This window comes from Lutra lutra, chromosome X (assembly GCF_902655055.1).
Source record: "Lutra lutra chromosome X, mLutLut1.2, whole genome shotgun sequence".
Classification (NCBI taxonomy): domain Eukaryota; kingdom Metazoa; phylum Chordata; class Mammalia; order Carnivora; family Mustelidae; genus Lutra; species Lutra lutra.
Window position 1 is genome coordinate 27,745,747 of NC_062296.1, and position 21,292 is coordinate 27,767,038.

Consider the following 21,292-nt stretch of genomic DNA (forward strand, 5'->3'; position numbering starts at 1 on the left):
CAACTCTGTTAACCATTACCTTCTTAAAACCTTCTTGTCTTTGGGCTTCTGTGTGATACATGATCCCGGTTTTCCTCTGATCTTTTTCGCTCCTCTTTCAGTTCCCTTCTCAGATTTGTCTTTCCATTTCCTACATCTAAATGTTGGTGTTTTCCAGAGATTAGTCTTGAGTCCTCTTCTCTTTTCTATTCTCTCCTTAGGTGATGTCATCCATTCCTGTGACTTCATTTTATTTTGTAAGATTTATTTATTATTTTAGAGAGAGAGAGAGAGAGCACGCACATAAGAGGGGGGAGAGGCAGAGGGAGAGAGAGAAGGGAGGCAGACTCCCCGCTGAGTGGGTTGTCCAACTTGGGGCTTGATTCTCAGGATCTTGAGATCATGACCTGAGCCAAAACCAGGAGTCGGATGCCTAACTGACTGAGCTACCCAAGTGCCCCCATTCCCGACTTTTATGCAAATGACTTCTAGGTCTGTATCTCCAGCCGGGTTCTCCTCTGAGTTCCAACTGCCTGCTTGACAATGTCACCCTTTCAGTGTCTCAAAAGCATCTCAGACTCAATATATCCCGAACTGGAGCCGAAGACTTTCTCTCTTTCCCTCAAACCAGAGGTCTCTTAGTGTTCCCCATCTCAATAAAATGCACCATGATATAATCCAGAAACTTAGGAGCCAACATCTCTGTCTTCCTCATTTTCCACATCACAAGTCTGGGTTGTCGTTGGCTTCCAAATATTTCCCAGGTAAGTTCTCTTCTCTCCATGTCCATTTCCACTGTCCTAGTACAAGCCTCCATGATCTTTCCGGTGGACAACCTCCTCATTGGCCTTCCTGCCTCCATTTTCTTCCCTTAGATATGCTCTCCACAGTTAAGAGTCCTTTCCTTTTTTCTTTTCTTTTCAGATTTATTTATTTATTCATTTTAGTGAGAAAGAGAGAGCGCGGGCGTGAGTGCATGGGGGAGGAGCAGAGGAAGAGGGAGAGAGAAACTCAAGCAGACTCCCCACTGAGTGTACAGCCTGATGGGGGTCTTGATCTCATGACCCCAAGATCATGACCTGAGCTGAAACCAAGAGCCCGACGCTTAACCCACTGAACCACCCAGCCCCCGCCCCAGCCCCCACCCCACACCCGGCCAAGGGAACTTTCCAAAACAGGAGTCTGATCATGTCACACTCCTGCCTTAAACCTCTCAATGGCTTCCCATTTTTTAGGATTAAAAAAAAAAAAAAACTTGCACTGCCCTAGGGCCCTGAATTATCTGGCTCGATGCCCATGTCTCCAGCTTCATCTCATACCACTCCAGTCCCTCTGTACTCTAGGCACGCCAACTTTGTTTTGGTTTCTAGAACAGAGACTTCACACATCCTCTTCCCTTTGCCCGGAATGCTCTTTCCCCCTCCTGTCCTCCCTGCACCTTGCTGACTCCTATCTATCTAATCCGTCATCTCAATTCAAATGTCACTTCCCTCCATGGAGCCTCCTATAAGACATGCTAGAATAAATCCAGTCCGCATCTCTCCAGCCCCACCCTGCCATTATAGACTCTCGGGTACACTAAACATCTTCTTTATTGTTATTACAGTCTTATTTTTGCATTTATGTGTGTGATTATTTGATTATTGTCCATTCTCCCCACTAGACCAGAAACTCCACGAAGGCAAGGACTAAGTCTTTTTTTGCTCATCATTGATCTGCAGAACCTAGGGGAAGACTTGGCCACAGTAGATACATAATTAATATCGGCAGGACTAATGAATCAGTGATTCTTGTATATAGGAAATTCACAAAACCAGACCAGCTAGCATTTCTTCTTTTATTAAGGCTTCCAGGAAGCTAAGAATCATATTTAAAGCTTAATCACAGTAATCATATCAACCCTCTATAAATAACACATGTGAATCATCTCTTGTAATCTTGGTGTTCTATTCTTAGTTTATTGACCTGTAACATCGGTTTTGGCATAAGATGCTGTGTGTACGTGTGCCTGTGTGTGCAACACGCATGAGAACATATATATGGATACAAAAATAAATCAGTCCCTAAATGCAAGGTGTTGAGAAATTGATAAAAAAGAAGACCCCCCCCCTTTTTAAAAAAGATTTATTTATTTATTTTAGAGAAAGAGAGAGAGTGTGAGTGCACGCACAGGGGTGGAGGGAGAAAGAGAGAGAGAAAAAATCCTCAAGCCGACTCCCCACTGAGCGCAGAGCCCCACATGGGGCTCGATCCCGGGACCACTAGATCATGACCTGAGCTAAAATCGAGAGTCAGATGCTTAAGCACCTGAGCCACCCGGTTTCACCCCTCGCCCCTTTTTTTAAGACCTCATCTTAACCAGTGGCGATGGTGAAGCTGGTGTTTTATACATGTGTCATTTCCATCTTTTTTTTCAGTTCTTTTTTTTTTTCAAGCTCTATCCCCAACATGGGGCTCCAAGACTAACAGTCGCATGCTCCACCAAATGAGCCCGCCAGGCACAGACCCCCCACCGTCTCATATTGCAGACCTTTCATGGTGCGCGTGGTTCATCTGTGGACTATAAGGGCAGCGGGTAGAGACCTTGTTTCTCTAGATTCTGTACCACGTCTAGGGACTGTCGACTGATATCATTCAAACCACAGAACTCACTGTCTTTTTAAAAAAACTTTTTTATTTATTTGTCAGAGAGAGAGAAAGCACAAGCAGGGGGAGCAGCAGGCAGAGGGAGAAGCAGGCTCCCGGCTGAGCAAGGAGCCTGATGTGGGGCTTGATCCCAAGATCCTGGGATCATGTCCTGAGCCGAAGGCAGATGCTTAACCAACTGAGCCACCCAGGCATCCCTAAAAAAAAAAATTTTTTTTAAAGATTTTATTTATTTGACAGAGAGAGAGAGAGAGAGATCACAAGTAGACAGAGCAGCAGGCAGAGAGAGGGGGGTAAGCAGGCTCCCTGCTGAGCAGAGAGCCCCATGTGGGGCTCCATTCCAGGACCCTGAGATCATGGCCTAAGCCAAAGGCACAGGCTTTCACCCAGTGAGCCACCCAGGCGCCCCTAAAAAATCTTTTTAAAAGATTTTATATTTTTAAGTAGTCTCCACACCTAATGTGGGACTCGAACTCACAATGCCGAGACCAAGAGTTTTGCGCTCAGCCAACAGAGCCAGCCAGGCGCCCCTTGTCTTTTTATTTAATTAATTAATTTATTTATTTATTCATTTTAAAAAAGATTTTATTTATTTATCTTACAGACAGAGATCGCAAGTAGGCAGAGAGGCAGGTAGAGAGAGGAAGAAGCAGGCTCCCCGCCGAGCAGAGAGCCCAATGTGGGGCTCGATCCCAGGACCCTGGAATCATGACCTGAGCCAAAGGCAGAGGCTTTAACCCACTAAGCCACCCAGGCGCCCTGCCCCCTTGTCTTTTTAAACCATTTTTTATTCTGTGAAATGTAACACACTTCAGAGGGGTTCCTAAAGCATATATAGCAAAAATCGGTATTTAGAAAGCAAATACCCACGTGACCACCACCAGGTTAAGAAATAAAGCCCTGGTATTTATTGTCTGTGGTGCGTGTTAGAGACTGCCTTATGGCACATTTGGTACTTACTACCTGACTTTTCGTGTACACAAGGTGAATCACCTCGGTGAGACATTTCCCTGAGAACAGAAATCATATGTTATATTTCTTTATCCCTCCCACGGTGCCTAGTGTGATGAGTGCCCTAGGTATGGTAGGTGGGCAATGCATTTTATAGGATTCTGCATCTTAGATGAACTCTGTGACTCCGGGAAGACCACCGAGGGCTTATTTTGGCAAATGAGAATTGTTGGAGGGAACACAAAATTGTATTTTTTGTCTAAATCTGTGAGTCCAGATCAGGGTAGAAGGATACTAGTTTATCACAATGTGGGCCATCAGCTCAGCCTTCTCTTGAGTTCTGGCTATTGCCCAACGTAGAAAGCCAGCCTAGAACTATTGGGGTAGCCTCCCAACCGGCCTTTGGGTCTCTCATCTATGCCCTTGTTCAATCAGTGCTTCAGGTGGTGATTCAAGTAACCTGTGTGGACACAAATGTCACTGTGTCATGCCACTGCTCAATGACCATTCACGCGCCAGTTCTCCAGCAATGCCCCTGGGAGGCTTGTTACAAACCTGCTCCCCCCCCTACCCCGCCCCCACCCCTCCCCCCGCCGCCACCCCTGCAGAGTCCGAGTCAGCAGGTCCAAGGTGGGGTCTAGGCCGCTGCCTCCATAAGAAGCACTGTGGGGGAGGGGCGCCTGGGGGGCTCAGTAGATTACGTGTTTGCCTTCGTTGCAGGTCATGGTCCCGGAGTCCTGGGATTGAGCGCCGCCATAACCGGCTTCCTGCTTGGCGGGGAGTCTGCTTTTCTCCCTCTCCCTCTGCTGCTCTCTCACTCAGTCTCTCTCTCTCTCAAATAAATACATAAAATCTTAAAAAAAAAAAAAGAAAGAAAACACTTTTCAAAAGAATACTTCTGCTAGCAGAAAATATGTCCACATTATGTGTGTGCAATATGAAATCATAGCCACAGGCACAGATGTCCATGAAAAAAATAAACTATTGAATTAAGCACGATCAATACTGGGATTGTCTGTTTAATATTCATTTGCTTCTTGTTCATTCATTTTGTTGCTCGCTAGCAGATAAGCAGGAGCATCTGTCAAAGATTTAGGGGAAATTTATGGTTAAAAAAAGTTAAAATAGAGAAATTTCTACCCATTATCTGATTTTTTTTTTCCACTCTGAGCATCCATCCATTTGCGGCGGGCATGTTTCCAGACTGAACAGGGCTTGTCCCTGGAGAGCACAACTTGAGAACCCTTACTCTGGAACATGAAGTCTAAACTCTTTGGCATGACCAATGCGATGCTTCCAGATCTGACCCCATCTTATCTTCCAGATTCATTTATAGCCACAGCACCCCTCACCTCCCCGGGGCCGAGACTTGGAATTCGCTGTCTTGTGATTTTACAAATACCATTCTTCTACTGCCTACCTCCCCTCAACTCCTGCCCTCTCGATGATCAGATGACCTACTACTCATTCTTCAAGACTCTATCCAATGACTCCTTTCAGGTGACTTTCTCCATCTCTCTGGGTCTCTATCTCCCCAAGGTCTTGCTCGGGACGGATGACGTCACTGCTTGTTTGTGGAGCTATCTGCCAATTGGCCTGGGAGCTCCCTCCGGTCGCAGAAGGGATTCTCGTCACCCACCTTTTCTTGAGGTCTCTGGCTGATATGCAGCAGGGACTTGGGGCATATTTGTGGATTAAATGAGTACATTTGCAAAGGGAGTGAAGTTTATTTTTAGAATCTTCTAGCTCCCTACAGGGGCGCCATCTATACCCTTTTTTGGCACCCCTTCCCCAACCCAACGGACTCTGTAACTTTATGCTGTCCATGTAGAAATCCACCAGGATCTGCCATTGTTCCTGGAGCCCAGGCTCCAAGCTTTTCCCTCGGTATCCTACCATACCTTACCAGTCCTGTGTCGCATCCCTCCGTGGGCTAGATTTCAGATAAACCGGTGGTTCTCACACTTCCCCGTTAAGTTCAAACCCCCGGGTTGCTGGGTCCCAGCCCTCTAGGGTCTGATTCAGTAGGTCTTGGGTGGGGGCTGGGAACTTGCATTTCTACTAACGTCCTAGGGGATGCTGCTAGACAAAGACCACATTTTCGAGAACCACTGGGATACATCAGTGCAAAACCAGGGGTGGCGGTTAATAAAGCACAAAGGAATCCTTACTTCGCCTTGACTCCACCCCTTCACTGAGTTTCTGATTCTGTTAGCACATCTGGATTTGTTTCATCCCAGATCATTTTCCCCTCTGCTTTGCTTTGTCCTCCTCTTCCAACTTCCTGATCTTTTCAGATTGTTCTGTAGCCCAATGCTACTATCCCTCCCTTCCTCCTTCCATAAAGCCACCATTTCAGGACAAAAGCTTTCCTGAGCTCTTAGCTCCATTTCATCGCCCTCTTTTCCCTCCCCGCTCAGTTTTAGCCACTCCCCTCCCCCAGCAGGGACTGACCTTTCTAAAGCTTGGCTCTGATTAGGATCCACTCCCATCTAGCACGGTAGCCATTTCCCCTCCCCGGCAGTCTGGTTCCACAAACAACATTAGCATGCTAATGACAGTCACCTGCTGGCCCTGGGAAACCGCTGAGCGCGCCAGGGCTCAAGGACAGTGGAAACACTGAAAACAGCACGTTTAAATGCTTCCGTTCATTCATTCACTCAACAAACATGGATTGAGCACTGGCCAGACACCACGCTGGGGCCGAGGGATCCCCCAGAACACATGGATCATGGTCATGGGTTCACAGCAGCGCCCCAGGGCCCACCATGCCTCTTCATGAAGCGGATCTTTTGCAGCACTCATCAAGGGGGACAGACATTCAAGAAGAAACTGACCCCTTGTGAGCCCTCTTGTCTCAGCCTTCCTGCTGTCGCTGTACCTGGGCAGGTAACCCAGGACCAAAGATTGGGAGACACCAACCCAGGGAGGGTCCGGACCTCTTTGTTGAAATAAACACTGTAATCCACGCCTCTCAGTGATCTGCCCACTGTATTGAGTGAGGCCGAGGTATGTAAAGCCCAGAACACAGTGAGCTGAAACCTCTCTGCACATACACATACCCACTCGGACACACACACACAAGCACACAACACTGGCACTCACACTTTTACACACATACCAACACACTGAAAATACACTCTGACATATACATCAACACAGACACACACATTGAAACAGACACACACCGGCAGACACACACCAACGAACACAAAAGGAGTAAATACAAGCCAACACACACACTGACACATGCTGAAACACACAGACCTGTAGCTGACACACACACTGACACATACAAATGCACACCTAGTCCCACGTCAATACCAGCCCACAGCCCGTAGAAACCCGGGATGCCCAGGACCTAGCAAGGGCTTGAAGAAGCAGATCTCAGAGAAGGACCAAAGGGTTCCAGGAGACTTGAATTACACACTTGGTTCCAGTCTGGAGGTCCAGATTTTTGGAGGAGGGGACCTCCCAGGTTCTGAGAGTCCCTAGGGACAGGCAGGTGGAGTGGATCACTTCGGCAGGGCACCAAGGATTTTGAGCTAAGATACCTCCTGGAAGGGCTGAAAGGTACCGAGCTTTGGGCAGCACTGAGTGCTAAGGTGGGGGATGGAGCGGGGGTGGGAGGGGAGAGCTGGTAGGGGGAAGTTAGGGCGCTGGGGGGTGGGCAGTACCCCAGAGAGCAGGAAGGATTCCAGGAAAGCCCAGCTGCACCAGGCCCTCCTCCTGGCTCCGCTGGGCTCCCCGATGCTCTGGGTATCAGTTCTCGCCTCTGGCTTCTAGATGCACCCCTCTGGTGCCGCCACCACCCAAGTCCCACGTCCTGATCATTTAGTGACCTTGGGCCCTTCTCTGTCCACCACAGCCATGCCTTTGCCGGAGAGGACCTATCTCCCTCCCAGACACCCAGCCGGGAGGCGGGCAGTCACCTCTGACTCCCCGCCCCCATCCGGTCTGGGCACAGCCTTACAGCGGTTCCTCATATACAGCGCTGGTCCCGCCCGTTGCTGCCACCCCAATCCAGGGCCGGGCGCCTCCCCCAGGCCCTGCCCCAGCACCCTGGTGGGCCTCGGAGACTACAGCTGCCCCAGTTCCTTGCCATCACCATCTGCCCGAGGGCCCACGCTGTCTCCTGAACTCCCCTGTGCTGGTCCCTGGTTGTGCCAGGCTCCTCTCTTTTGTCCTCTCCTGGGTCTCTAGCGCAATGACCGGCACACAGGGGGCACCCTCAAGGGGGCACCCTCAATACTTGGCTCTTCACGGCTGTGCTACCCCCCCACCTCGTGTCTCTTTCTTCTGGACCCGCCCCCTTCCCCCACCTCCCATTCCAATCCCCCGCCCCCTTGCTCAGGAAACGCTGAATTGGAAGCTTCCTGAGTGCCAGACCCCGAACTAGGCACTGGGGGTGCATTTTGTGGAGTCCCTGTTCTCAAGGGGCACACCGCACCTAGAGGGCTCCCTGACGCGGTGTGAGAAGCACCGTCCCCCAGGTGGAACCAAGTGCCAGGAAAGCACTTCACGTGGCCGCCCCATTTCTCTGCCTTCCCTTCCTCCCCAGGCCCAGGCTTCGGCATCGGCTCCCTTCTTCTCTCTCCCTGGTTCCTGTTTTTCTCCTTTTCCTCCCTCCTGCCTCCCCCTCAGCCGCTCCAGACTTTGGGCCGCTGTGGGACCACCTCCTCTATCCTATCCGGGCCACCTCGCTGTCCGGCTTTTGCTCATGGGTCTGCCTCCCCCTGAGGTCCCGGGTTCCACTTGGGGGTCTGGGCGCCTCTCCGAGACCAGGGCACCAGCCTTGCGGAGGAGTGGAGCGCAGTGTCCGCCAGCTAGGGCTTCGGGCACGCCAAGTCGGCTAGGGCTCGCGAGTCCTAGGGAGCCAGCAAGGGGCCACTCCTCAGGAGGGGTCGGGGGCGTCAGGGCTGGAGAAGGGGAGAGGTGCGGAGGGCGAGGGAGAGGGCCCGCGGCGGCGGCTGGCCAGGAGGAAAAGGAAAGCGGGCTGGCACAGCCTCTGCCTTCGGACGCTCTCCCTGCGCACCGCCGGCCGCCTTCTCCCGGGCTGAGCGAAGGTGAAGGGGAAATCCGGGAGGGACCGAGCCACCGGAGGCCGCTCCCCGTCACTCCCACATCCCGCTCGACAGAGCTGGGGGTCTTCATCCCCAAGCTCCTCCTCTGAGACTCCCTGGCGACCCAGGCACTAGAAGGGGGTCGTGGTCTGAACCCCCGCTCACACGCTGAGCTTCTAGGGCTTGGGGGGGGGAGAGGAGTGAGGGGTCGGTCTGTATGAAGGACCCAGGAGTGGTGAGCTCGGCTCCACGAAATTACAGCCTACAGCATCCGAGGCTTGGAAACCCCAGGGCAGAAGGGGACCTCGAGTTTGCGGGCCTCGGACTCCGCACGTCACAGATCAGTTGCGGGGCCGCAGTGCGGATCCCCCCAACTGCCCCCTCTATCTAAGATCCACTGTGGAGCGGCAGGTGCCGCAGCTGCCCCCTCCCGGGCCATGGGGGTGGGAGGAGGTGTAGACGAGCCTCGCGTCTCCAGCCGCGGGCGCTCCCATCGGAGCACCCTGAGATCTCGGTGGAGAGGAAGAGGGGGTACAGGGGGCTGGGAGGAGGGGGAGGAGGACTGCAGAGCTCAGCCGCCGAGCTGTGCGCGGGAGGGGGAGGGGCAGGGGCTCCCTTCCAGCCTCCGGGGTCTGGGGACTCTGGGATGTAAGGCGAGAGCAGGGGGGTGTGACAATTCAGCAGAGGTCGGGACGTACCACGGAGCCAGTGGCGGGGGGGGCAGAGGACGTGGTCACCGAGGGGAGCCCCCGCCCCCCTTCGCAAAGGCCTACAGCTGAGGTTGCAGGGAGAACTGGAACTGGGCTCGCTGTAGGGGGAAGCGGGGCGTGAAATCCGCCCCCTCCCCATACCCCACTTCCGAGGGGGTGGGCGATAGAGAGGAGGTCGGGGTTGGAGCGGCGGCGCGGGGGCCCCTCCCTCGCACCTCCCCCCACCGGACTTGGTCGCGCCCGAAGTGTAACACTTTCTCTTTGTCGGAGAAGCTCCGCTGTTTCTTGTGCTCTAGCTCTGGTGGCGGCGGCACCCGTGGCAGCCCTGGCGGACGCAGGAGCGATGGCAGCGACCGATATAGCTCGCCAGGTGGTGAGTGACCGGCTGGGGTGCCGGCGCCAGGGGCCGGGGGCCTGAGAAGGGCGGAGGAGACCTGGCCGCCGCCACGGCCGCGGCGAGGGCAGCGGGCAACATCCAGGAGTCAAGGCGCGGCAGGACTTCTGCTCCCGGGGTCCGCGGCTCACTCCCCCAGCCTGTCCCCGCGGGTGGCGGACGGATGAGGGGGCCTGGCGGAGGCTGCGGGCCGGCTGCTGAACTTGCATTGCCCTAGGGCTGCAGTGAGCGCCGCCGCCTCCCTCGCTGCAGCTGCCGCCGCGCCACTGGGGCGTTGCCGAATGAATGGCCGAACCAGCCGCGAAGCCCTCGAGGTCCCAGGCTCCCTGGTCTCGCTTCCTCCGGCCGTCGGGCCGCCCCCCTGCGCCCAGCACCCTCCTCCCCGGGACCCGGGCCTCCAGCGGAAGAGGGGCGCGGGGCTGGGGTGAGCCCGGGGCAGGAGGCGGTGAGTGGTGGTGGTGGGGGGGCGGGGAGGTGACTGGCTGGGGTAGGGTTTCTCCATATGCATTACATATGTGACTGCGTCTGTGTGTGTGTATCACCGTATGCGTCCGAGTGCACGCGCGCACACTCGTGCCTCCCGGGCAGGCGGCGGCGCCGGGGCTGTCTGTGACCCTAGATGAGTCCGCCTGTTTCTCTGTGGGCGCTCACCTCCGTGGCGTGCGTCCTTGTGTCCCAACCCCTCTCTGCTTGTGCCGGGTGCCTCTGGGTCCCGTGTATGCGTGCGTGTGTGCGTGTGCGTGTGTGTGCAGCTCGCTGGTCTGGAGGGGGTGGCTGCGTGTTTTGGCATGTTTCTGGATACCTTGACCGGCGGTTTGCCAGCCTCTGGGGGTCTGCCTCGGGTGCGTGTTGCGCGTAACTGGGCTTGTATGCCAAAACCTGTGCAGCTGGCTTCTTTCTATGGGGACTCAGGAGAATAAGTGTGAGGCTTGCAAAAGCGGTGCCGTCTCATTTTGTTGGCAACAGACTCTGGAAAAACAAAAAACAAACAAACAAAACCTTCTTTTAAAGAACTGAAGTTTTCCAGCCTGGGATGTTCAGAGAAACCATAACTGAAGTGACCAGAGGCTCCATATTTGTTTGGGTTTTTTTTAGACCAGAAGTTTGGTTGTAAAGGGAGGGGGTGATTCCATTTGGGGGAACAGTGTAACCTTTCTCTTCCTCCGTGGTATCGGAGGTCTTCAGAAGCCCGCAGTTACCCTCACTCACTCTATGGTGAGGGAGAGTGAAGTAGGGGTAGGTGAACCCCATAACACCATATACTAATGGATGAAGATCTCCGAGCCACACACACACAAAAAAGTTTTTAAACCTTGTGGCTTACTTATTTAGGGAAATAGTCTATGCACTGTAATTCCAGAGCCAAAAAACCCCCCAAAAACAAAAAAAAAAAACAAAAAACCCCCCAAACCTCTAGGTATTTGTTGTAATTGAAATTGATTCGTTTTTGTTTTCAAAATCTGAATCCAGAATCTGGTTGTATTTTCTCTACAGGATATATATGAATTTTTTTCCACCCTCTTGTCTCTGTCTGGAAGGGCAGGATGATTTCTTCTGAACCTCCCCAACCCCTGCAGACCCCAGAACCAGATCTTTACATTGTCATGATGCAGGAGGACCAGGAGTAGGTAGACAGGGCTCTGTGATCATGGAATTTGATAGGATTCTCTTCTCTCTGAGATTGGCACTGTCAGATTTATTGCTGTGGCATTTTGAAGGTTCCCAGAGTGCTTTTCTGCTCCCTGTTACCTGCATTTTAGAGGTGGCTTAAGTAGAGGGATTAAGTCTCCTGGATTACACTTGCCCTGTCTTTAGTGACCAAAAAGGACGCTAATGATTTTTCTCGTCAGTTAATTAATTTGCATCGACCGATCCTTGCTCCCTCACCAGTCCCCCTTGCCGGGATTAGGATTGCAGGGCAGATGTCGTAATGGGGAACATTCCAGAAGGTTGTGTTTCACCTCAGGCAGATTGAGGCAACCCAGAGGTCCCCTTTGTTTGGCGGATGGGGGGGGTGGATGGGGGTGATTTAGGGCCTTTGGTTTGCTTTGCGTGGTTCCAGTTTGCTCTGGCTGGCCTTGCTCATACTGTATGATGAAGAAGATAATTGTAAGCCAGATTCCGAAGCTGAAAGAGCAGCCCAAGCACTTGAGACCTTGTTATCAGGATAAATGGGTTTCTGGGAAGACTGACGTCACTCTCCCTGCCCCCCCCACTCCAGTCTGTAAAGCTCTTGTTTATGTGTCATTTGTCTCTCTGCTCTCCTTTGTGTCTGTAAGAAGTTGTAATTCACCAGGGGAAGATGGAATTAACTCAGGAGACCTTGGGTGTCTGGTTGCTGCTTGTTTATTCCAAGGAACACGTATCCAGTGTTTGGGAAGAGAAGACTGGAGAATCAACTCAAGAGTGCCTAGCGTAGGAGTTCTTTTGAATGAGCTCTGAGACATGGAGCCATCCAAGCAGCACTCTGCTGTGTGCCTGACGGGGGAGGTGTTCTTTCCAGAATCAGTTGAAGGTCACCGTGGCTAGTTAGGTAACATCATTAGTGACTTAAAACAGGCCATGGAGTTGTTGGATAGGACCCTTCTCTGGGCATGCATGCTGCTTGGAAGTTCAGCTCTTGAGTACGCAATCCAGTCCCGTCCCATCTGAACAAACACCACGAAGATTCTGCATGCCAAAACCGTTTCTCCATTGTGTCCACTCATTGACTTTTCACCGATAAGTGTCCAGCACTGTGGCTAGCCCTGGTGAACTCGACCAAAAAAAAAAAAAAAAAAGTAGCAGACATAATTCCTGGCTTTTATTTTTTTTTTAATTAATAATTAAAAAAAATTTTTTTAAATTTATTTATTTGACAGACAGAGATCACAAGTAGGCAGAGAGGCAGGCAGAGAGAGAGCTGAGCAGAGAGCCCAATGCGGGGCTGAATCCCAGGACCCTGGGATCATGACCTGAGCCGAAGGCAGACGCTTTAACCCACTGAGCCACCCAGGCACCCTAAATTTTTAAAAATTTTTAAAAAATATTTTATTTATTTATTTGAGAGACAAGAGAGACAGAGATAGCGAGAGAGCATGAGTGGGGAGGAGAAGGAGAAGCAGAGTTCCTGCTGAGCAGGGAGCCAGATCTGGGATGATCCCAGGATCCTGGGATCACAACTGGAGCCAAAAGCTGACACTTAATGGACTGAGCCACCCAGGCGCCCAGCTCCTGGTTTTTAAGCTTATGGTCTAAGCTTGGAGAGACAGATTGTGGACACTGTGAAATAACTAGAGAACTTTAGAAGATTCTTGGGCTGTCCCCACTCCCAGCCCCTACCTGTGAGGTGACTTGGGCTGCTATTAATATATACTCTTTAAGGGTGCATGACTCGTCCAAGGTCACGTAGAAAGCCACAGCCCAGCAGGCCTCAGGGGCTACATCTTCTGGCTTTTTCATTGAGCTGTTTCTTTCAGTGTTGCATTTTTAGGTCCAGACTGTTAAGTGCTGGCCTGTAAAAGGAACAGCTCATTGAGTCTGGCTTGAACCAGTCCCACAAGGTGGACAGTGATGCTGTCCTCCGGTGGCAGCCGGGGAATGGTCTTTCTCCCTAATGAAAGGTTTTGCAGGGACTAACTCTGCCCTACCCGGGGACCTGCCTACAGGCTGGGAGACGCCTGCCTCTGCATTCTGGTCTTGCTACCAAATGGCATTTACCCTCCATTCCCCCTGGAAGCTCCCTACCTCACTAAAAGGAATATTCTACTCCAAGCGGGGAGAGCAAAACTCCAGTATGTACCCATACCTCCACTGAGGACACAGCACAGAGGGAAATTTACATGGCTGGGGTGCCTGGGTGGCTCAGGAAGTTGAGCAGCCATCTCCTCCTATCAGCTCAGATCATGATCATCTCAGGGTCATGGGATCAAGTGCAGCATGGGGGAGGGCTCCGTGCTCAGCTGGGCATCTGCTTGAGATTCTCTCTCTGCCTCTGCCCTCCCCCCCTCCTGCTCGCACACTCCTGCACTCTCTCTCTCTCAAATAAATAAATAAATCTTTAAACATAAAAAGAAAATTTGCACAGCCTCCAATATTAAAAATCATTGAATCTAAACCAAGCTGATCTAAACCATTGCTGATCATGGTACTATATTCTGACTTTTCTGTGTTTGAGACTTTTCCAAAGAAAAAGCTGGGGGGACAGGGCACCCAGGTGGCTCAGTGGATTAAAGCCTCTGCCTTCGGCTCAGGTCCTGACAAGCGGGGCAGCATTGGGCTCGCTGCCCAGCAGGGAGCCTGCTTCCCTCCCTCTCTCTCTGCCTGCCTCTAGGCCTACTTGTAATCTCTGTCTGTCAAATAAATAAATAAAATATTTTAAAAAAAGGAAAAAAAAAGCTGGGGGAGGCAGGAAATGACAATGTTCCGTCCCCCCAAAGGCATACCGTCCCTTCCCTCAGGGAGTTTACTATCTAGTAGTGGAGGCAGACTTAAATAACTATATAATTATCATCGTGATCAGTGCTACACAGCTCAGCTGTGGCCTGCTGTAAGAATTCATTACCAGCGGACCCAATCCAGCCTCCAGTGTGGGCGATGGGTGACGGGAAAGGACTCCTGAGGGCTTTGGCTAAGAAAGGGGGTGGGTGTGAAGATGGGTGAGCTCTCACTCTGCTCCTGGCCTGAGAGCATTTCATTTGTTCATTCATGCACTTCTCTCTCATTCATTCCTTCAGTGCGTATTGAGTGGCACGCACTCTGCCAGGCCCTGGGCCAGGTGCTGGGGTGTATCTGGTGCCCAAGGCACACAGGACCGTGCCCTCTGAGAGCACCCCCCCCCCATGACAGGCAGGAATCAGCCCCGTTTCCTTTCATTTCCTAAATCCTGGAAATGTTGAGTGTTAGCAGTGTTCTTATTACAAAACTGCATTACAGCTGAGCAGTTTGTCTGTATAGTATAATGAGATTTTGATCTGCAGTCAGGTGCATAGCATTTACCTTGCGGAGCCTCTGCTGTAAATTTTCCGTTAATTGCTGGCTTTGTTACCCAGCACGGCCCCTCCCTTTGTGCGCTGTAAGGGAACACACCCGTTGCATGAGCCTGAGCAAAACTAATTAGGAAGATAAGTCCCCTGGAAAAAGGTATTCCAAAACCAGACAGGACTGATTTCTAGACTTGCCTGGGTTTCTGGATTATCAGAGCCATGGTTTTGTATTAGCACGAACAACTGAGAAGGGCTTGTAAGTGGTGTGTACTCTTTGGACCACATTCAAGAAAGAGAAGGAGAAGAGAAAGCAAAGAGAATACCATGGATAAGTGGAACAGGTTTCTTTCAACGGTCTCTAAATGCTGTCATCTATATTTCCCGGATGAGTCTTCGTGTTTTCTTCTTTTATGGGTACAGGGAGACCAAGGGACTTAGTCCCAAGTGTGTGTTAGTGTTGTTCAGTGGCTGAAACAGTGAGACCCACACCGGATGACACAGATCCGTTCAAAACAACCAAACCTGCCCTTTTCGTGAAGTTTCTAAGAAATAAAAATCCTGCCAGACCCTAACTTCCCCCTCTCTTCACTGCATTCCTTCTCACCCCAGTGCACCCGTGGGGGGGGGGGTGTAGCTCAGAGAAGATTATCCTTGGATGCCTTGAAGAGTCCATGATGGTGAAAAGATTCTCCACTTCAATCCCAGATAGCGCAGTCATGGGTTACGTGTGGGTTTTCTTTTTTCTTTCTTCCCATATTGCTTTAAATAAAAATCTTGGAGCCACCAGCCGTGTAATGATGGATTATTTTAAGTAACAACTGGGGGGGGGGAGGAGCCGAATAAATTAGAAACACAGACCCTTCCTCCTCGGTTTGGCAGGAGGAGGCTTCTGCTGCTGGGATTTGAAACCGTGGGTTTCTCCGCCGCCTGCAAGAGGAAGGAGGCCACATATGTGCTCAAGGAGGGTGAGAATTATGCCGCGTGCTCCTTGCTGGCCCTGGACTTGGGTCATCTGTTCCACTCACTTAAAGGTGACTGGGGAAAAGATTTGCAGGCCTTTTCCGGGGTGGGGAGGTGGGATACAGGATCAGGGCTCAGGTTTCTCCTGGCAGGGCCCCCTGGAGCCCCCTAATGAAGGCCCTGGGGTAACAGCCACAGATCTCTGCTTTCTGACCCTGATGAGGTGTGAGGCGGTGCCGAGTTTCCTTTCCCAGCAGAGGCCCCCGCTCTGAGCACCGGCGCGGAGGCAGGAACTGGGTTTTCTTAGATCCACTTTAAATGAGACCAGATGGAGGCAGAGGCAAATTCAGGCTCCCTAGAGGACAGCTGGGCATTCATCCAGAGGCCTGTGAGTAAACCTTTTTTTCTTTTCTTTCTTTTTTTTTTAAAAGCAGATTAGAGATAACAGTGGCCAGAACACCTCAAAAACTCTGTTTAAAGAGCCCAGCCCGGAGGGAATCTGGCTTTATGTGGGAAAGGTGACCTGCTACCTGCAGGAGTGGCCCCTGGCCTGAGATGGAACTGGCTTTTACCTAGAATCTGGCTGGTTGGGTTAGGTTGCCCTGGGGCTCAGCCTTAGGCCCAAATCAGACTGCCTCAGTTGCTCTCCATGGGCCAGACCCACCTCGGTGAGCACACAGGGGTCCAGGTCGTGATCCGTGACCCTTGTCCCTCTTGACTGTCCTTAAGCCACAAGCCCGATGCCCCCAGAACTTTAGCAGCTTGAAGGAATATACCTGCCAACTTGGAGTCAAGCTTTCCCACCTTAAAGCGGCCCTGCGCTCACCAGGGCCGGGAGCCCTGCACTGCTCCGCTCTCTGCCCCAAAACCCCTCCGTGACTCGGGCCAAGTCAATTCCTCTCTCTCAGACAGTTTCCCCTTTTGCAAAACGAGCGGGTTGGTGTAGGTGAGCCTTCAGGGCCGCGACCAGCTCTAATGCTGTATGGTCCTCTGTTTCCTTGTTCTCCAGCTTAATTTCTCTTAGGCTCTAGCCTGCTTCTACTTCTGTCCGAGGTGGCCGACTTGAACTCCACCTCTTCCCTGCTTTGACTCCTCGAGCGAGCAGGGTGGGGAGAGAGGTGAGGGAAAGGCAAGTCTGTGCTTTGAGCTCAGCCGGATTTCTGTAAGCGGAACTGAAACAGCGGTGCAGATGGTCTGCCCATAGGTGTAGTGAGCTATTGTCTTCCTATAAAGGTACATGACGGCTGAATTTCTGTCTATTTGAATCCCGTTTTAAATGCACTAGGAGAGCTGGCCATTTAATGGAATCCTGCTGCGAATCCTTTTATAGAATGAAAAGCCACTCAGGAACTGATCTGGTGTATTAAAATCCAGAGTTCCTTCTATTGGATTTGCCAAAAATGGGCCTTCTCCCTGCACGGTAAAGATGGTTTCCTTTGTGCTTCCCCAGGGTCCCCGAAGCTGCTTCCCCACTGAAAGGCCCAGGTGGGCAAGATTTCTCTCTCCTTGGAAAGGGCCCCCACCCCTTCCAAACGTCTCTCTCCCAATTCAGGGCATTGCTACTCTTGTCAGTTTCCTCTTAGCCTGGCCTAATCGGCTGGAGGGAAATCCTGACATTTGCCATGGGAGACACACTGGAGGGTTTTTTTTTTTTTTTTTAAGATTTTATTTATTTATTTGACAGAGAGCGATCACAAGCAGGCAGAGAGGCAGGCAGAGAGACAGGAGGAAGCAGGCTCCCTGCTGAGCAGAGAGCCCGATGCGGGACTCGATCCCAGGACTCCGAGATCATGACCTGAGCCGAAGGCAGCGGCTTAACCCACTGAGCCACCCAGGCGCCCTTTTTTTTTTTTTTTTAATAATCTCTGGGAACTTATCAGTGTTTTTGTGGTTCTTAGGGCCGATAATACAGTGGCGTCCACTCCCCCGACTGGAGGCCGTGGAGAGGGCTCTCAGCCACCTGATTGCTACAGCAAGCATTTTTCTGGATGTTTGCGGATATGTGATTTGACTTCTTGTTCCCATGAATCCTTATAATAATAAGTTATACCATATAATAAGTTATGTATATATAATGTTATAGTAAGGATAATAATAGGGCTTTGTTCTCGTATTGGGAAAATAAATGTTTACATACAATAAAACTGCCCCAAAGTGGACTACTTAACCGGATTTTCTGATTATCTGTATGTAAAGCACCTTTCTCATAGCTGTGGTTGAAGATTTTGCCAAAATATCTGAGGCTCCTTCTCTTGTCTTGGAAAGCATCGTCGTAAAATCTTCAAGAAAACATGACATTTTTCTACTCTGATTATAAACATGAAATCTGCCCCCCCAAAAGGTAAAAGATGCCTATTGTTGGAAATTTGGAAGACACAGAAAAGCAACAGTGCCCACATTCCCTCTACCCAAAAGTATATATATATATATATATATATTTTTTTTTTTAGAGATTTTATTTATTTATTTGACAGAGAGAGAGAGAGAGAGACAGCAAAGGAGGGAACACAAGCAGGGGGCGTGGGAGAGGGAGAAGCAGACTTCCCGCTGAGCAGAGAGCCCGATTAGGGGCTTGATCCCAGGACCCCAGATCATGACCTGAGCCAAAGGCAGATGCTTAACCAACTGAGCCACCCAGGCGCCCCCAAAAGTAACTGTTGTCACCATTTTGGTATAACGTTGACTTTGAACAACACAGGGATTGGGGATGCTAACCCCCTGCAGTGAAGAATCAAGAATCCACGTATAACTTTCATCTCCCCCAAAACTTAACTACTCACAAGCCTACTGCTGACTGGAAGCTGTACCCATAACAGGAATAGCAGGACTAGCACATCTATTGTATGTTATCTGTATGACACACTGTATTCTTACAAGAAAGTAAGCTACAGAAAGTAAAATACAGAAAGTAAAAAGAAAACCATAAAGGGGGGTGCCTGGGGGACTCAGTTGGTTAAGTGTCCCTTGATTTCGGCTCAGGTCATAAGGTCGTGAGATCAAGTCCCACATCCGCTCCGCCCTCAGTACGGAGTTCTTGCTCAGCTCAGAGTCCGCTTGAGATTTTCTCTCTCTCCCCCTGCCTCCCCTCCCCCGCTCTCTCTAATAAATAAATAAAATCTTTTTCAAAAAGGAAAGCATAAGGAAGGGAAAACACATTTGTAGTCCTTTCTTGTATTTATGGGGAATAAATGCATGCATATGTGGACCCAGGCAATTCAAACTGCGTTGTTCAAGAGTCAACTGTATATTCTTCTGAGCTTTAAAAAATACATTTAGGCGGGGTGCCTGGGTGGTTCAGTCGTTAAGGTTCTGCCTTTGGCTCAGGTCCTGATCCCAGAATCCTGGGCTGGAGCCCTGCAGAGGACTCCCTCCTTGGCTGGGAGCCTGCTTCTCCCTCTCCCACTCCCCCTGCTTGTGTTCCCTCTCTCACTGTGTCTCTCTGTCAAATAAATAAAAATTTAAAAAAAATATATATATATATGATTTCCCCCATGATTGGAATGATCCTGTATATGTAGGGTTTTGTTTTGTTTTGTTATTTGCCTATTTGGTGATCATTTTCCCATGTCACTGAATATTCTTAGAAAATGTCTTCAGCTGCTTAATATTCCATTGTGCACCATTGAACTATTGTTTGATTTTGATCATCCTGAGGGTTGCAGGATCTATCAAAGATCCGTATTTAATGGGATTGGGAGGGAGAAAAACCATAAGAGACTCTTAATCTCGGGAAACAAACAGGGCTGCTGGGGTTGGGGGAGGGAGAGGGTGTCGGGGTGATGGACACTGGGGAGGGTATGTGCTATGGTGAGTGCTGTGAAATGTGATGAGTCACAGACCTGTACCCCTGGGGCTAATAATACATTATATGTTAATAAAAATAATTAAATTTTTAAAAAGATCCGTATTTAGGGGCATCTGGGGGGCGCAGTCGGTTAAGCTTTGGCTCTTGATTTGGACTCAGGTCATGATCTCAGGGTGGTGAGATCGAGCCCCGAGTGGGGTTCTGTGCTGGGCGTGGAACTTGCTTAAGATTCTCTCTCTCCCTCTGTCCCTCCCCCAAAGATCGGCATTCAGGGCTGGGACGGAGATGGAGAAAGGAAAGGTGTGAGAGATCAGGCCCACCAGTAAGTGACATGTGAGACTGCTGGAGTGAATCCTATTTCCAGTGTATCTACAAGGTGCAGAGGCCAGAGGAGAAAGTTTAGGGAAAGGCGTGATGAGTTCCAACCTTTATGTTTTGGCCTCATACTTCTGTACTTCTTTATTGATTTAAGTCATCTCTGCCTCCCACATGGGCTTGAACCCACGACCCTGAGAGCAAGAGTCCCATGCTCTACCCACTGAGCCAGCCAGGTGCCTTGTTTGGGTTTCCTTCTTCAACATGTCAGCTACTAACTCAGCTCCCCTAACTTGAGGCGGAGGCCGGGAAACTCCACTGATACAGACGGATCCTCAGTTCCCAGAGGCCTCCTGGACCTCTTGCTTCCTATCCCGCCAAGGCTGGAAGAGGGGTGAGGTGGGGGAGGGGGAGAGGGGGACAGGGACTGCCCATCGGGGTGCTTATGGGACTCTTTGTTTTCAGAATAACAGCAATGGGAGCAAGTTGCACAGCTGGAACCAGCATAACTCATTCTTAGTAACATGCACCTTTGAATATTCAATTAAAAAATGAAATTGGGGGGCGCCTGGGTGGCTCAGTGGGTTAAGCCGCTGCCTTCGGCTCAGGTCATGATCTCAGGGTCCTGGGATCGAGTCCCACATCGGGCTCTCTGCTCAGCAAGAAGCCTGCTTCCCTCCCTCTCTCTCTCTGCCTGCCTCTCCGTCTACTTGTGATCTCTCTCTGTCAAATAAATAAATAAAATCTTTAAAAAAAAAATGAAATTGGTGTGTCCCCAGGGGACGAGGCGGAAGAGAAAGAGAGCGGTGTTTCTGCCCGTGAGATGAAATGTGGTATAACGTATTTCAAACCGCAGGTGACTGCAGATGGGGAGAAAACAGGAAATGTAATTGGGGGGGGAGGGGGGGCTCTCCCAATTCTCAGGAGCACTCCTTCATTTTGCCTTCCTTTTAGCTCTTCTCAGATTTGGCATCCTAATTACCCCTGCTGTAAAGCTGAGTGAGAGCTCTCTTTTCTTGTATTAAAAATGTTTTTAAATGACATGGGTATTGTGTGAATACATTCATGCTGTAAAAGGATCAAATAATACGGAAGCATACAGACTAGCCCCTTGTGTAAGCCCCTGTTTGCGCATCGCTCCCCTGAGGTAGCCACCGACGTTCCTGGGTTTGGTGGGATTTTTTTCTTGGCTTCTTTCTATGCATTCACAACCATTTATGTGCAAGCACACATATATTGGGCTTTTTTTTTTTTGCACATGTGGCCTCCCCCTGTGCTGCTTGTTCTACAGCCTCTTTTTTCTACATTGGAATATGTCTTGGAGATATTTGCATTGGGACATACAGACCTGCTGCATTCTTCTTCCTTTTTTTTTTTTTAAATTTATTTGACAGACAGATCACAAGTAGGCAGAGAGGCAGGCAGAGAGAGAGGAGGAGGAGGCAGGCTCCCTGCTGAGCAGAGAGCCCGATGCGGGACTCGATCCCAGGACCCTGAGATCATGA

The 21,292-nt window shown here is 50.6% G+C and overlaps 1 protein-coding gene across 7 annotated transcripts in view; it reads left to right on the top strand.

The window, feature by feature from the left end:
* Positions 1-9,472: 9,472 nt before the first annotated feature.
* SEPTIN6 (septin 6) overlaps positions 9,473-21,292 on the top strand; it is a 64,119-nt gene continuing 52,299 nt past the window's right edge. For 3 of the 7 annotated variants that reach the window (XM_047715561.1, XM_047715560.1, XM_047715562.1), the window contains exons 1-2: positions 9,623-9,722; positions 15,587-15,738. In XM_047715561.1, the coding sequence (XP_047571517.1) occupies positions 15,658-15,738 (81 nt within the window). In that variant the 5' untranslated portion in view covers positions 9,623-9,722; positions 15,587-15,657. Of the gene's footprint in view, positions 9,723-15,586; positions 15,739-15,962; positions 16,056-21,292 lie in introns of those variants that run through there. The other 4 variants (XM_047715563.1, XM_047715559.1, XM_047715558.1 and 1 more) reach the window with 4 other exon arrangements.